At 35.2% G+C, this 17,226-nt stretch overlaps 2 protein-coding genes across 4 annotated transcripts in view; both read left to right on the plus strand.

Annotated features, from left to right (window-relative positions):
• The first annotated feature begins 405 nt into the window (after positions 1–405).
• Pink1 (PTEN-induced putative kinase 1) lies at positions 406–8,894 on the plus strand. Its single transcript, XM_019057259.2, has 8 exons — positions 406–989; positions 2,056–2,203; positions 2,975–3,149; positions 3,587–3,927; positions 4,576–4,712; positions 5,294–5,536; positions 6,365–6,466; positions 7,548–8,894. The coding sequence occupies exons 1-8, from the start codon at positions 588–590 to the stop codon at positions 7,731–7,733; spliced, it is 1,734 nt and encodes a 577-aa protein (XP_018912804.2). The 5' UTR covers positions 406–587; the 3' UTR covers positions 7,734–8,894.
• A 1,487-nt stretch (positions 8,895–10,381) lies between these two features.
• The window catches only part of PICK1 (protein interacting with PRKCA 1), a 77,495-nt gene continuing 70,650 nt past the window's right edge, over positions 10,382–17,226 (plus strand). The window contains exons 1-5 of one of the 3 annotated variants that reach the window (XM_072299354.1): positions 10,382–10,542; positions 12,216–12,341; positions 13,674–13,745; positions 15,738–15,849; positions 16,466–16,594. In XM_072299354.1, the coding sequence (XP_072155455.1) occupies positions 10,484–10,542; positions 12,216–12,341; positions 13,674–13,745; positions 15,738–15,849; positions 16,466–16,594 (498 nt within the window). In that variant the 5' untranslated portion in view covers positions 10,382–10,483. Of the gene's footprint in view, positions 10,543–11,600; positions 11,750–12,215; positions 12,342–13,673; positions 13,746–15,737; positions 15,850–16,465; positions 16,595–17,226 lie in introns of all 3 variants that reach the window. The other 2 variants (XM_019057257.2, XM_019057258.2) reach the window with 2 other exon arrangements.

Genomic DNA, 17,226 nt, shown 5'->3' on the forward strand with positions numbered 1-17,226 from the left:
GGGGGGGGGGTGTCGATGGGAAAGACAGAGACGTACAGAGATCCTAGATCTATTTTGATGACCCAAAGATCTTATTTTGTTTCAATGCACCGTTCAAAAGCTTAATTTTGCAATGTATTGCAACCATGTGATGAAATTTTACGTCTTACGTTAGCATAATAGATAAACCACAGAAGATTGCGGCGGGCAGAGAAATTGACATTCATTGAATATTCCACTCAATCACAGCGACCAAACGCAGGTCTTACGATGATTGTGACTGAGTTGGGTCATGTTTACGTGATATCCTTGCGACAGCTTCATTGCCATTGGCTGATCAGGTCAATGCATCTTTTACGTCACGACAAGATTTACAGGTAGCTGCCTCGCTATCTCCTATGGGGTGTTCTCTTCTATGTGTTTCTGATAGTGGCCTTGAGGGTTTATCATCATCGCTTATCAATGCCAGATCCGTGATCCTTGTGTCATCCGTTTCAAAGGTGTGAAATCATTTAATTTTTGCGACTGAGTGTGTTACAAATTTCACCGTGAAAGATAAGGCTATTTACTTTGTGTCCCTTTGGGCACAAGCCGCGGCCGAGAGTGAGATGTCAGTGCGAACGGTCGTGAGTCGACTGTTCCAAAATGGTCGATATATATTCGAAATCCTCCGACCGCAACACAGAGTTGTGGACTTTCCGAAAGTCAAGATTTTTCCCCGAGGAATTCAAGCCCCCGAAGCTGCTCATCTAAGCGCCCAGCATGCAGTTCCGAATCTAGTTAACGCGAGCATTCAAGCTCACTTCCAGAGTGCACGTAAACTCTTTGTTGATAACATCCTCAAGAGAGTCACCAATTCCCTCGCTGCTGATTTGAGACGAAGGACTGCCAAGAAGTTACTGTTCGGGGACTCCACTCCCTTCTTTGCATTGGTTGGAGTAAGTTTAGCATCAGGCACAGGAATCTTAACCAAAGAGGATGAATTTGAAGGTGTTTGTTGGGAAATAAGGGTAAGTCTTGTTTGACGCGTATTCTCACTAATTGTTAGATTTCCACTATCGTCCGTGGTTGCTTGGGTCCTAGTGGTAGATGTCCATGGACACTGCACTTACAAAAATCTCAGTTAAACAGTTGTTTTTAGAGTTGGACTGCGGTAAACAGGAAATGGTTGACACTTTCTCTTTTCAAGCATATTGACAGCGAAACTTTCTAACTGCGTATCTCCGCTTGGGACATTGTAGGCCAAGTCAGTTGCGAAAGTTACCCGACATCAATTCCCAAAAACTTCCATGTTTTGCCCATAGAGTTCATAGAGTCATATTGTGAGTAGGAGAGCTGGGACCACGTTTAAGCATTTTCAAGGTCCCGAATTCTGAGTCTCCTGTGTCACGCCGGGTCACTTCTTTGATACATAATCGATTGTTTACGATATACGGGGACTCGGCCATCCAGTGTAAACAAAGAGGATAGGAATCACCTCGTATTCTACATCTCAATTTTGGATCGTAGAAGTGGCCTAAGCTCGGCGCACACCGGGCTTGGATCGTCATTCTGAACATGGTCCCAGCTCTCCCATTCACATTACGACTCCATGCACTCTATGATTTTTCCTTCTCCATGCAAAGAAACCATCATGGAAGGGAGGAGATTTTGATAGAGCTTCATCAATAAGCTCTAATTTTGACAACCCGAAAAATGACCAGAATTTGACAGTGATTTTAAAAATGCATTGGAAATTTTGAATGGAAGATTTGAGACTCTAAAATTTTCTTTACCAAACCAAAGTTGATCTTGTGATACTGCGTTTCTTTGCCCTTGGCGGACAACATGAGTTTATTCACTTTAAAGGCACCTAAACCCATGCAAACTTTTAGTATTAATTTTTCTTATTGTTTGAATACAAAGCTAAGTACTGGACAAGTACTCAGGATTTTGTTTCATAAATTCCAGACTTTTCTTTGCTGTTAACCCTCAGATATCCTGCTCTAAATTTAGATCCATTCTTTAAAAAGAATAGCCATGCACTCACTTATCATTCCTATCATGACTTGTAATTGTAATGGTACTTGTAATCAGGATGCCGTAAGTAGGATGAGAGATCGTTTACAAGAAATTGAAACAATTTCAATTGAAGATGTCGAAGGTCTGGGGCAACTCAAAGTTGGCAAGGCTTTGGCAAAGGGGAGCAATGCTGTAATATATGAAGCAGAAAGAAAAGAAGTGGGTAAGTAGATAATGTGAAACAGTAAGTCAGTCTCCCTTCAAGCCTCTTTCAGTTTAAAATAAGGAAGAGTGATTTTAGTGAAGCATGAAAAATGGAGTGTTTCTCTTGCAGAAAATACTCTTAAGTAGAAAACAAGGAGAAGTAGTGGCTCTACCAGCTAAGTAAAGTGAGACTACCTCAGTCAAATCGACTTTCAAATAATTGGAAACCATGTGATAACGCACAATTATAAATATCTAATTCATTTCAGTAAGTGTTTTTATTTCTTTTTTTTTAAATTAAGAGGGTACAATTTAGGCCCGAATCAAAATGCTCAAACCATCTTTTACTGATTCAATATTGTCCGCACCAGTTTTTCAATTACGTCATCTTAATCTCGTACATATCTAATACACCTGATCAGTGTAATTGTACTTACTTAGGTAGTTTTGATTTCATTTGAACCGTATTCTAAAAATTGAATACCCAAAAAGCATGTGTGTTTCTAGAGTTGAGCAGTAAATTTTTAAGTTGAAGAACCCAAAAAAGAAGGCAAACGTACAGCACTATATGTATTTATAATGAAGGATAATTTTTTAAAAACAAACCCAGTTTTCTGAGGAACAGTGTACCTATGCTAGTTACACAAAAAGGAAGAAACGATAAATTAAAGCAGTAATGGCTATCTAAAATATTAAAATAAACCTTGCTCCTTGAGATATTTTGTGTTTCACTGTTTTTCTTCTAAGTATGTCTTGAATGAAATTTAAAGTCCTCTTTTTAATTTTACAGGAAATGAAGTAGATCAAGCCTCTAAAAGCAATCAAGAATTTTCTTTGGCTGTGAAAATGATGTTCAACTACGATGCAGAATCTAATGCCATGTCTATTCTACGTGCCATGTATAGGGAAACAGTGCCTCTGCGATCAGTTCCAGCAAGTGTCAGAATAGATGATTTCGAAAAAAGGTAGGTCTTCAGCTATCTTATTCATAATCGAATATAAACTGCTGGCTCCATAGGAACAGATACACTTTAATCAGTATTTGTGTATTATGCTTGTGTTTGCTACATTCTTTCTAAGAAACCTATAACTAATTAGATGGTAATTTTTTTTACCAATATCCTTGCCATTCACAATAAATAAACCTAGTCTAACTGAAGAAAATGATGTTGAAAGAAAAATCATTCCAAATGAAGGGTATTGCCAACATTTAAAAGAGGTTAAGCCGCTGCTCTCTTTTGTGATGCAATAAAGTATGAATCTCATGAACTGACAAAAAAGAGGAAACAATCAGTCCAAAGAAGGACTTAAAATTTTAGCAAAATGTTCTCCTTTGCCCAAGTTGAAATGAAGTTTCCTTCAAGTTTATTATGAAACTAATCACTAACTGGCAATTTTACAGTTTTGCCGAACGAATCATTCGACTTCCGCCTCATCCGAACATTGTAGCAATGTATAATTCTTTTGTTGACTACATTCCGGATTTGCCTGGCTCCCGGAAGTTGTACCCTGATGCTCTTCCATCTCGCATAAACCCAGACGGCTATGGGCGCAACATGTCATTATTCCTCCTCATGAAGCGTTATGATACAAACTTGAGAGACTATATTAATAACACCAATACAGAAATTCGGGACAAGATTCTCATTTTGACGCAGATCTTAGAGGGTGTTTCCCATATGAATCGACACAATGTTGCTCATCGAGATCTTAAAAGTGATAATATTCTGCTTGAAACCGTTGGTAAGTGATTGTATGTGTTTTTTCTCATAAATCTGCCTAGTCAGTTGGCACCAAAACTTTCCTTTAAAATTATGAAAATACTCCTCAGGGGTGAATCAGGAATGGAGAGATATCTTGTCATGAGACCTGACTACATTGGTTTTTGTTAGTTCTGATTTAATTTTGCGATGTCCTGTTGTGCTGAGTTATAGACATTTTGACATTTCTGATAGGAGCGCAAAAATTATTAAAAACAATGATGTTTACTGATTCAAAGCCAAAAAATCTCAGTTCCAAGTAAAACAGATTTCAAGAATTATTTGAGGTTTGTAAATAAAAATTCAGAAGAAATCTTTAGTGGAACTGTGCATAATGATTAGGATGAAGCACTTTACTTGCATGCAACTTTTACCTGCGACTGCTGGAAGACACTTTGAATGGATTCTGACGATCCTCTTTGCCTCATCTTGAATACAATCTTAGCAAAGTATAAGTCCCTTCTCACCAAACTGGTCACATTTTTTGTATTCATTTTCTAAGAATTCAAGGGATATTTTAGATTGTATAAAATGTATTATTCATCTGGTTTGCATTCGGCAATTTTCAACTATGTAAAAGTAGTCGTTTCTTGTCAGGTTTCCTACTCTAATTTATTTAATATTCTTCCAGGGGATTATGCAGAATGCCCTGGTGTTGTGATAACAGATTTTGGTTGCTGCTTGTCGGACAATGTCAATGGTTTGTCTTTGCCGTACAAGTCTCCGGACACTGACAGGGGTGGAAATGCTGCTCTAATGGCACCAGAGGTATTTCTCATCCATAGTTACTGATCATACGAATTAATTGTGAATTCTATGGAAGTATTACTAGGTTTACTAAATTGTTGATTTGATGGTCATTGAAACTACCAACGGTTCTTTTTCATTTTATCTGAAAAATTAATTTTAAAATTGTTGTTTAGTTTGCCTGAGGCAATTATTTCAATTCTGGAAAAGGAATTTGTAAGATGAAAAGTGGTTGACTGAAGTTGACTTCTGATAGAATCATGAAAGCGCTAAGCTTTAATCACCAACAGCTGGCACACAACAGAATGGAACAGTGTTCTACAGTCCCTGTAATAGATTATATAAGAATGTTGACACAAAGATCTAGAAAGTTCCAAATCATAGTCCGTTTGCTGTGGTCTGATGATTTTGCCTGACGGTCGTATTTCCAATTTGCATCATGAATCGCAAAATCGGGCATTATCTGCATCTCTGTGTTGACAAGCTTAACAAGCGTTTCAACATTTGTCATGAAATCTTCCAAATCTGGGAAATTTCAAAAACAAAAAATATAAACCTGCATTCTTCTTTTTTACTGACTCTTATTCTAAATCTCCTTGCAGGTCGCCACTGCTCAACCTGGCCTATTTTCCAACATTAACTATTCTAAATCAGATGTATGGGCTGTTGGAGCTATAGCTTATGAACTGTTTAATGGAGTCAATCCGTTTTACCAGACAAACAAGGAAACCCCAGCCCTTCGCAACACAACATACACTGAAGAAGATTTGCCGGCGCTTAATGAAAATGTCCCAGTAACCATTGCCAAACTTATTGCTGCTTTATTGATCAGAAATCCTAACAAGGTCAGTTAACTTTGTGTATATCATGAGGTCATAAGATAAAAAAAAATGAATGAATAAAAAATAAGTAGAGATGCTCACAAACTCTATTGATGTGAATTTTCGCTTTTTTGAACTGGGTGACTTTTATTAATTTTTTGCAGTTTTATGTAAGGGTGTTCAGACAAATTCTTGCAGATGCTGCTTTTATCAGAAACAAATGGTTTTTTTTGGACCATGCCAGCTACTAGTCGTGGCATTGTTGCCTTATAAGTCAGTCCGTTTGGTTACTTGGCCTGTAAAACTGATAAACACGACAACAGCGTTCGGGAGGGGGTTAGTCAGATTTTCCTCTTGCGTGTGTGAGAGAGAGGTGCATTGTATCGAATTATGATCGTTTTGCACTCTAATGAAATATCATAATCCAACCAACAGTGGCGCGGCGTGCTTTGCAATATATCAATTGATTCGCCAATTATAACTATGGAAAAGGATAGATAGACAGGGTGTTCACAACAAACACCTTAATAATCAATTCTTTACCACAGCTTCAAATGGGAAAATATCAATAATTGATCACTCACGCCTCTTCACTGCCTACCAAATACTTCAGCGTTTTAGACTCTTCTGTGCTATGCTCAGTTATTCACTCCCCTCCGAGTGAGAGCTCGGTTTATCTACTTGCTACTACCTTCATTCCTCTCTAATTCAAATGTTTCATCCCAAATATGAAATAGACTCCCCTGAATTAAATATTTAAAAAAATTTAAATAATGTGTCAGCCTCTTTAATATCAAATCAGTACTATCAGTACTTAGTCGTAAAAATTGTCTGTTTTTCATGAATTTTTAGAGACCGTCTGCTGAGCTGGCAGCCACTGTATGTCAACTTTACCTTTGGGCACCAAGTGCTTGGCTCAACATGCCTGAAAACTCCTTGCCATCCAATAGTGAGGTGAGTTTCCACATCAGGGTAACCCTTGTTTTTCATGCTCAATGTTCTACCAAGGATCACATATTTCAAAAAGTCAAATTCCTTCAAATTGATTTAATTTCATTTATGTGGAGTCCGTAAGTTGGATTTAAGTTGAGGGAAGAGTGAACCCATTTTAATGTATTTTTCTCCCTGAATTTGTTTCTTACTGCAAACAATGCCTTTAGGCACTGATAGTGTCCAAGAAAACTCTTAGTACTTCTAGGCTTAAAAATAAAAAATTGAGAGACGTAGATTTTTTCTACTCCTGTCAAATAGCAATGCAATTACATCAACTGTAGTCCTTAATGACTCACGTTAATATTGCTTATCATGTGAGAATCAAAATCGGTCATCTGCTAAATCCTTTTTAATGTGAAAACAATGTTACCACACACAGAAACCAATATTACCAAACACTGTTGCCATGTAGTTTTTGGTATCAGTAGGTACTTAGTTAAAAGTGAACAAAATGTACATATTTGCAAACATAGACAAAGAAAAAGAAAATGAACAAATTTTGTCAAAAACCTGTAGGCTGTGCAGGTATATCTCTCCCATTAACTGCAATACCTCTCTTAATTTTCATTCAAACAAGCTGATTTTTCTCTCGATCAGTAGAAGACCTCTTGATCTCTCAAAGAGATCAAGATCAAGTCTTCTGGTGTCTTAGTTTTGAAAATGGCAGCATCAGTCTGCTTTTGGAACATGCTGTGCAAATTATTATTATAATAGAGAAAAAATGTGCTAAGTACATATTAACTGTTCATGCCAGGCAATCACGACATTTATGCCATTTAAAGAATATTTGTTTGCATTTTTAAATTTAAAAAAAAAAAAAAAAAAAAAAAAAAATCTATATTTTTCTAAAATTCCAATAATTGCCACTTAAATAACCACAAGGAAAATTCTGAAGAAGGCAACTCAAAGTACCACAGAAAAAGTATTGACATTGATAATATTAAATGATCTAATAACTGATTCATTATATATGGTCTCTACTTTTGAATTATCAATTTAATTAACTTTGTTTTCTCATTTTTTCTTTTTTTCATTTTTGCAGTTGTTGCAATGGTTATTGTGTCTTGCAACAAAGGTTCTCTATCAAGGCCATTCCTCGGCTGTCTACAGTCAGCCTGCCACGGGAAAGCAGCGTACTGCAACAGAATATCAGCTTATTGCCTCTTTCTTACACCGCATCAAGTTGAAAACTCTGCGCCAAGCTCTCACATGGATCCAATCCGTATGAACTCAAGATAATCACTAGTAATTTTTTGGTTGTTCTTTCACAATTCATCTGATCATTGTTCAAATCTGTATTGTATTCTTTGCTTTATTTTGCTAAGAATTTTTACACAAGGCATAAACTAAATATTCTGCCTTATTTCTTTTATTCACATTTTAAAACTTTGTTGAAATCAAACTTGAAGGATTTCTTATCCACTTTATTTCTTTTTTTCCTTTACTTTTTGGTCATCAAATCCCATTTTTATTTTCTTTAAAACCCTCAAGGCTTTTTCTAGGCTGTTTTTTCCTATCATTTTTCCTTTATATTTTTTGTTCTTTCAAGTATTCTCAAAAATACTGCAGCACCCCCGAGAAAACTTATCGTCATCATTTTTATCAAAATACTTTATTTTATTATCACTTAACATATGTATGCCATCTCATGTTTTAAGAGAATACATTGGTATTTTCCTGATTTTATTGTGACCAGGAAGAGTATTATTCACCTAATGTTTTAGTGAAAAAAAAAGATAGAATTATCATAATGCAAGAGCTCTTTTTCTGAATTTTTAGCAAATTTCAAAAAAAAATTTCTGAGGCCCAACCTCAAGAAGATGAACAATGTTAATAAATCACCTGCCTCCTCCAATGATATGTCTCTTACATATTTGTACGGAGAATTTTACATGATGAAAACCTTCAAAAAATGGTAAAACTTTTTTGCATTCATTCTCTTTGTATTTCAAATCTTCTTTTGGCATTAGTTTTATCCCATCAGAATTTTGAAACACCATTTTTTTAATTAAATTTATGATAATATTTCTAATCTTCCTAACACCTACTCTTTTTTTTAAACATCATTTCACAGAAATTCGCCATTCAAATTTTTTCAAACCTTATTTTCCAGCTTTGTTAGTAGATTATTATCACAGGAAAGACATAGAAAAAGAGAAATTTTCTCTTCAGATCATACTCAAGAATACCAAAATCATAGTAAATGTACTTAATGTTATTGATTCCCATTCAACTAATTTGCTTGTACCTATGTATTAATTATCTGGTCAAAGTTTTGTAATGAATGTTCCTACAAGGAGAAACTGTGGTTTTTTTGTTGTTTTGTGTTAATTAAATTAACATATGTAAGAAAGTATGAAAATAAAACATATTTGAGAAGTTGATTAAATTCTTGCATATATATATTTAAGTATTTCTGGAATATATTTTCCTCTTTTTTTTCATTTATCTCTTATACCGTACCTCTCTGAGAAAGAAGTTCGAAAAGTGTTTTTGTTTTTAGAACTTCTCTTTTGGTGCTTTGGTGGTTTAACTTTGAAAATTAGGTACCTTCTTTCAGAATAATTTTTGCAAAACATTCTCATCTGGAACACATTCATATCATGTGAGATCTCACAGATATGTCCACTTGTCTGAACATGGACTGAACTCCAGTGTCTTAAGTAATTTCATAGTTCATCAAAAATTCCTCCTTTATTTTGCACACTTTTTTATTCCCTCCTACTTTCTAAATCAAAACTTTCACCGTCGTTGAGTTCTCTTTCTTTACAGAGACGTTCTGAGAAGCAGTAAGGACCCTCTGTCCTTTCAAAGTTATTTTTTTTCCTCCAGAGATTTATCATAAAAGCCTAAAAACATTTCCTCTTAATTTTGATCCTTATTTGGGAATCCAGAAAATGGAAACATTTTACCTAAATGTCATCTCTGGGGCCAGATTTATGATTATACTGTATCTAAATTTTGGAAATGTAATCAGAATTACCCCCCCCCCCCCCCCAAAAAGTCATTACTGTCAAAATTTGCTGCTGAGGTTTCCAACCCCCTTAGACTCCCCTACATCCAATCTTGGTTGTAAGTAGTAAGAGTTAGAATCGTAGTAAATTTTGCTCTGAGTTCGAATTGCTTACCTCACTCTCTAATTTGTGTCCCGAAAAATATCAGAATTACGACCAAAAGTCTGTATGGTTGATATTCTCAAAGAAAATGCCAATGGTACGTGCCTCTATACCCTCCAGTGTACAGCAGAGCAGTCCGAAAAATTCCATATCACCATGTCAATAAAGAAAGGAGAAAACTGGCAGTATCGACTTTATGAAAATATGAGAAATAAGAACCTTTTTTGACTCGCAGTACCCACAAGCTTTGTAAACAGGCCGTAAGTACAGTAAGTATGGTTTGAAAATCCACGTGGAAATGCTTTCTTTAAAAACAATCATGGTTCAAGCAGATACAGAAGACTGTTGAGGTTGGGATAATATTCCCTGTGCAAACAGAGAATATGAAACAAGTCTTTGTGAAAAGAATTCCAAAATAACTTACATTGAATGAAAGCAACAAGAAATTGATTGGGAAGCTATTAACGTTTTATCAAGGATTTGTTGAGGTACGAGCATAATGAAAACTCCTCCTCTGGACTTGGTCTGTGAAGGAAGTTTTACCTGCCCTCTACTCTCGCTATTTTCTTCCCTCCCCCCCTCCCCTCTAAGAAATTTTTAGGGAGCCCGTTTTAATATGATTTATTTTAGGGGGTCTATTTCGGGGGTACGTCCTACTTTATTAGAGAAATCCACACACGTCAAATCGAATTTACCGGGCAGATTTGGCTACGTCACAGCGCACTCTATCGGGTTTCGGCGTAACATTCATCTGGCAAGGCATGGACGTGACAAACTGATAACTGGTTACTGATAACTGATAAGCTGTCATCCATTCATTTTTGTTTATTTTTTTATGTGAAAAATCTAGTCTCTGTCAACAATGAATAATTCTTTATTGCAAGATTATGAAGATGATTACTTCCTCGAGGAGGATAAACTGTAAGTAACATCAGTTCGCCATTTATTTTCTTGTTTTCAGTCCTATGTCTAACCTCTTATCAACAGACTGCTCGGATGGAAATACTCAGGAATATCTTTTCCTGACTGAGCAGTCAGTCAAATGATTTCAAGCCTCAATTCTCTAAAGTGTTGTCGGCAATTTTGAGGTAGTCGATCTTTCTGAAATTTTGGCATCTCTTGCATCTGATTTAATCCTGAGATTCACAACTCTGCCGCACCATATTTTATAGCGAAGCATCAAACCTTTTTATCAGTTTCGCAAATTAATGAACATTTCATGATTTGTACATGAACGATATTACTAAGTACTCCATAACGTTAATCTTCTGCGCACGAGTGTAGCTTTGAGTTACACTGTTGAGCCCGCTTCAGAATACTTTTCTTCTGTTGTTGTACCTATGCGCAGAATAGGGAATTCCTCAGCCTGCGCATCCAGCAAAAGAGGAAATTAATCTAAAACGGGCTCTATCTCTATTTATGAACTGTGTTTAGGTTGTAGCATGGGACTTACCATTGCTATTTTGTCGATTTTTTCATGGAATTTCAAAAACATTTAATTGATTTAAAATTTTCCCTAACATTTTCATAATGTTTTGAGCCTTTGAACGAGGGGGGTTGTGTTTTTTGGGATTTCTGTACTGAACAATGCTTCATGGGGGAGGGGAGTCTTGAAGAGCGGGACGCAGTTTTGTTTTTATGTGCTTCTGGTTAGGGACTTACAACTGAAAATCGTTGAGTCCTGAGTACCTGGGTGTTCAGAAGGTTGGAGCGGGATCGTACTTAAAATCCAAAATTTAGTGTTGACAGGCCGTCTCTCATTCCGTTTGCAAATGGACTTACAAAATATATTCTTAGAATTAAAGTGCTAATCCCACAGAATTTGACTTCCTGGAACCAGTGATATAGTTTTCAAAAAAAATTTATTTTCTTTGTTTCTCTGTTTTTTTTTTTTTTTGTTTGATTGTTTGTTTGTTTTTTTTTTTTTTTGTTTTTTTTTATTTTAGATAATTTTGTTTTTTGGTTGATTTTTTTTTCAGTTGATTCTCAGAATTTAATGGATGCGCTTTTAAGAAATTATCTAATTTTTACCCATAATGGCTGCTCGTTACAGCAGTATTGACTATGTTCCTCTCGAGACTTTGTCCCAGTGGTTAGCCATCCCAACTATGTTCACAGAAGATCGCATGTATGTCTTATTATTTTATGGTTTCATTTTTCGGTTATGGTTTTCTTATTATTTTGCGTTCTTTTCAATTCAAATCCACACGTAATCATACACTCAATCCCAATCGCCAGAGATTTTTTACCCGCTTTTTCAAAGGGGTATAGTACAATCCATATAGATGTCTTCTGCCTTGAAGAAATCCTGTCTAAAATAGCGTATCATTTATCCTCTTCATTTTTGTTTGTTTCTTTTTCTTTCCAAACCACTCAATTCTTAACTTTTTTTCTTCAAAATTGGGAATTGCAAAATTTTATACTCGCGTAGGAGCTAAGAACCGGTTTCCTGGCAAGCCATCTATTTATGTTATGTGAATATTCTTGATACTATCATTTTTTAAGTTGCAAGTTTGTAAATATTTTGCTCTGATTTAATCCAAATTTCATGTATGTGTGTTCATCTTACTTTATTTTTCATTCTACATGATGAGTCCAACTTCTGAAGTTGTGACCAATACATCTGCAGTATCAGCACTAGTTGATGTAGACTTGTTGACCGAGGCAGTCAGTAATAATTTTCTGAAGGATAATTCCGAAGAAACAGAAGAGGATCAACTGTGAGTATCATTCTGTTATCACATGATATTTTTTTTGTAATATATTTTCTAACTTCCAAGATTAAAAACTTCAAGAATATTATTCTGTACTCAAAAGTTGAAAACTGCATGTCCTCCTGACTGTGGAGTTTCAAAATTGACACTTGTCATTTTTATTTTTTTGAAGAAAAGCAAATGGAGTGAATGAAATTTTCACATCATATTATTCTTAGTTCATTTTCTACAGTGAAAGAATAAGCAAAAAAATTTCCAAAAAAAAAGCTTATCAATTTTCCTCTGAGAAACCTATAACTATCTTCATAAATCAATTTTGCTGCAATAAGATACATAATTTTGAATTTTACAAGCAATGTACTTTACCTAATAGAACTGAAATGCTGTCATAAATATAAGTAAATATTCTGAAGAAATTTTTCATCTAAAAGCTGCTCAGGTAGGTACTTATAGGTTTTTTAGGTAGGTCGCTTTAGGCACCTCCTTTTTTCCACTGCGTTTTAAAAGTAATCAGTCTGTTCTAGTCTCGGTGTTAATCTTGGAATCTAAGTACAAATGAGTTGCTCCAAGAGGCAGTAAATGCTGTAAATATCTTCCGATGATAGTGCAGTCGGCTAGTGATTCTCTGTGTACATAGCATTGACTAATATGATGGTTGATAGAATTTATAGATTATGTGCAACCCGTGACCAAAGATCTGAACTGAAAATTCTTCTCCTGGGTGTTCCAAAAATACTAGAACTGGTGCCATAATTTAGAAAAGAATATATGTAGGTAAGAAGCTAGTTTTGGCTGCAGGGGTGCAGAAAGTTTAAAATGCTGAACGCTTGCCACAATCCAGCAGTTTCTGCCTTAGGTATAGCAAAAGAAAACAGCGATTTCTTGTTACCATTCGACCTGAAGAATTCTGAATTACAATGCTGATTTAGTGGAATAAGCGAATCAAGAAGTGCGTACAATTTAATGGATACGTTTTAAAATGGATCTAAAAGCACCTAAGGCACTCAAGTGAGCAACTGTGAGCTCTTCAAATATTTGAGAGAAAAATCATAGTTATCAGTAGTAGGAGATCCTCTTGTTTTTTTCAACCCGTTGAAAATTCATACATGTTTCCCCAGTGAGCACAATTTGATGTCAATTGTTGGGAAATCAGCTGCATTCAGCTTGCTAGATACACTTGTTCTGAAGTTATGGCACTAGACCTAGTGCCCACTTTCAGGACCCTAGAATCCTACATATTTTAAGTAAATGCGTACAAGATTGATTAGTTGCAACTATCTACTTCATTGCAAAATTTTTCTCCTAGGAAAAATAACAACTTGACAATTCTATTTTCAGACACAAGATTGAATCTATTGAAGACTTGGAAAAACTACTTGTTGAACCAAGATATCTTTATCAAGATCGGATGTGAGTTATTCCCTTTAATTCCTGTAGGTAGCTTTTCATCACAACCTTAGTCATTGCAAGGGTAACTATTATTGTATACGTAGATGTATTGTAATTTGTAACTCACCTGTCCAAAATCATAGTAGTTCAACAGCAAGTCATAATATAATTAAGATGCAATTTTTTGTTTGAAATCACCATTAATTTTAGATTTTTTACGATTGATTTTTTGGGATCAATTCTGTATCCATGCATGTTGGTATTTTCCTTAACTATTTTATTCTAGTCAGTATGTTGGTACAATGAGTGATAATTTTTGAGTATTCAATTCTTGTCCATACAATCAAATCAGTGAAGTTACCTAGTCATTGTAGTTCTAGTTTTAAATCCCTCAAGATTTTAAAATTTCGGTGATGAATTCCTGATAATGTTTTTAGTTTCAACTATTTAAATGGTGCTAAGTAATTTGAAAAATATATATTTTAATATTCAGTTATCAGGAACTTAGGCTTTTCTTTTCCTCAACCATTCATCCTATGTACTATGTAGCATTAGTGTTAGTACAAGAGGATCTCTGAGCTCTTTGGCTCAGAATTCTCAGAATGCTCCAGTTATGTCTTTCTAGATGTTAATCTCATAGATTAAGTTGTGCCAATTACTTTGAATAGTCAGTTACAGTCCATAGTAATTTATTATATACAATGTCTTTTTGAAAATGTTGTTGTTATTTTAGTTGTGAACACTTATTTATCACCTACATCAAATAAAATAGTATTCAATCGACACTTTTTTGCAATGCTTCTTTCTAACACTCTATTGTTCACTGCAAATTTTCTTCTATTCTCTGTATCCACCTAGGAATGTGCTTTATTTTTGTTGAACAGGTGAGAACTGCTCCAGCTAATAGATTTTTTGATAAGATTACTGAGCAACGGATTCTTATTAGCCTCCTCATTTCACTGTTTTTATAACTGTGAAACAATAAATACATGACCAGTGATCAGTGTGATATCAAAACAGTAAGTCATCAGAGGAAAAACTTTGAGGGGGAGGGGGGATGTTACTCTCCAACTCGACCCTACAGGTCGTAATTGACAGTCTAGGGAGACCTCTACATAGAACACAGTAGTAATCACTGTGTTAACGTAGTTCAAGCAGCCTTGAGAAAAGAGTAAAAAGTTCTTGATTTTGAATTTTTTTTTTCAAGGCCTTGAAAGAGCTCTATTTTTTGAACGGTGCTTGGAAAACGCTTGAATTTTACTCTCACAGATTGTTAGCAGTGAATGCTCTATGTCAAAAATTGACAAAGCATTTGACATAAATTGAAGCATCCTATTTACAAAAAACAGTAGTCTTGGTCTAACTTCATAGAGAACCAAAACTTGCAGACTCTGATTCACGATTCGGGAAAAAACTTTTACTCTAGAAAAAAATTACAAGAAAGATTTTTAAAAAAACTTGACTGTCTATTCTTGAGGCTACATGAATTATGGTTATACCTATCTCTCTTTTTTGGCAAAATACAGCAATATCCCCCTTACATTATATAGGTACTTTTTCTCTTTATTTTTTCCTATTTTCTATACATCGTGGGTGCCTTAAATTGATGGTAAAAATGTGTGTTAGTTTTTGCAGAGGGACCATTCATAGAATACGTAACGCTCGAGTGGGGCTTGAGGAGAGCATTTTATCATTTTGTTTTTACATCTTAAACCATGGGGACCTTCGTGACAAAAGCAGTACGAGGGGAAGAGGGAGTTCAAAATATCCAAAATTTAGCATTACACATTTTTTAAGCGGCTCTGGCACAGGTAATCAGTGAGGCGGAATCAGAACGAATAAGACTCAGGTACACAGATAGCTGACTCTCCCATGATCCCTCTTATAAAAGACATTGTTGCTGGTAGGTCTGAAAAAATCTATGGTTTTCTTGTGGCTTCTAACATTTCATCATACCCCTATCTCTTCACCCTCATTTTAATTTCTAATTTCTTGATCTTCTTTCATGTGCAGGGGCATGGTGGTGACATCAGGTATTGTTACAATAAAGAAAGACACTACAAATCTCATTGGAATCAGTATTGGAGGCGGAGCTCCATTGTGCCCATGTTTGTACATTGTGCAGGTACAAAGTTTCTAGCCATAAGCTCAATCCTTCGATCTTATTATGATCTTTGTGTTTTCATATGTTGTCTTGTTACCCTGTTTCAATAATGGGTAGGTAGTATTCTTGAAAAAGCCCTCAATCACGAATAGAAAATCGTAAATTGTATCTTTGAAAGTTCGAATTATCTTAATTTTGTAGTAATATTACTGAACATTGTTTGATCTACCAGAACATAGTAAATTAAGAGAGAAGAAAATGGCAAATCATTTTTGAAGATCCTCGGCCATTTCTTATTAAGTACAAAGATTTCTATAGGATTACAAGTTGTTACATGATCTTTCCTCATGAATATCTCTCTTTTCTAAATTAGATTACATCTAACCACACTCATATACCTTGCTAGTTATAGAATATTCTGATAATATTCTTCAGAAGTTTGGAATGTTCTAAGATATTCAGACTGCTAATGACTATGGCGTGTTTCAAGGAAGAGAGGGTAAACAAATTTGAAAAAATATATACTTGAAAAACTCTGAACATTGAAGGAGGAAGTCAGTAGGCAATATACGTATCTCAATGTTTTGTTTTTCCTCCTGCCTTGTGTCTAATTTCTTACTCATCATGTTTTCTCTAGATTTTTGACAACACTCCGGCTGCCAAAGATGGTACTTTACAGAGTGGAGATGAAATAGTTGGTGTGAATGGAGCCTCTGTTAAGGGTAAAACCAAGGTAGAAGTGGCAAAAATGATACAGGCATGCAAGGTAAAATTTTGCTACCTTTTTTCCTTGAATTGCACCCTTTACTTATGTAAGTCTATGCAGTATTATTATGTCCTGTGTCTCATTATACAAGTTGCTACCATATCTACTGAAGCATACCTACATATTTTTAGCGGAAATTTTTGTAACATCTCATAATTTCTTACAGTAATCTAGAAAAAATTCAAAGTAGCGCAAGTACCCTAGATAGTTGAATATACTGGCCCGTACTGGCACATGTGGACTGTACTGAGCAGAAAGCTACCAAGTTACATCAGCCACTGCCAAATTTTATCGGATGTTTTATTTCTTTTATAGGAGAACTGTAGTGTAGACTCTTTTGAAAATTTTAGGTAATCTCTCTGTGACAAGAAGCAAATTTCTTGAAATTTTCAATAGAATCTGTACAATTTTTCTCCGGAAAAATATTAATCAAATGAAATGTAGCAATGGCTAATGCGGTCTATTTGGTTTAAAATTTGGAACTTGTTTTGGAGCTTGCTGGTTCATCCACATCCCAACTATGATTCATTTAATTTGAAAATATGGTCCACATTATTATGTTTTGAAAGTTATGTGAGTGCTGATTTTGAATTTTTAAACATTTACTTGTGCTTCACTAAAAAAAGTCTACT

The sequence above is a fragment of the Bemisia tabaci genome, chromosome 1, assembly GCF_918797505.1.
Source record: "Bemisia tabaci chromosome 1, PGI_BMITA_v3".
NCBI lineage: Eukaryota > Metazoa > Arthropoda > Insecta > Hemiptera > Aleyrodidae > Bemisia > Bemisia tabaci.

What these genes read in the sequence shown, in the direction of transcription:
- Pink1 (XM_019057259.2), top strand. Translation starts at nt 588, where the DNA reads ATGTCAGTGCGAACGGTCGTGAGTCGACTGTTCCAAAATGGTCGATAT. An exon ending in ATAGATGATTTCGAAAAAAG is followed by an intron (nt 3,150 to 3,586) that starts GTAGGTCTTCAG and finishes GCAATTTTACAG; the next exon opens with TTTTGCCGAACGAATCATTC. An exon ending in TATTCTGCTTGAAACCGTTG is followed by an intron (nt 3,928 to 4,575) that starts GTAAGTGATTGT and finishes ATATTCTTCCAG; the next exon opens with GGGATTATGCAGAATGCCCT.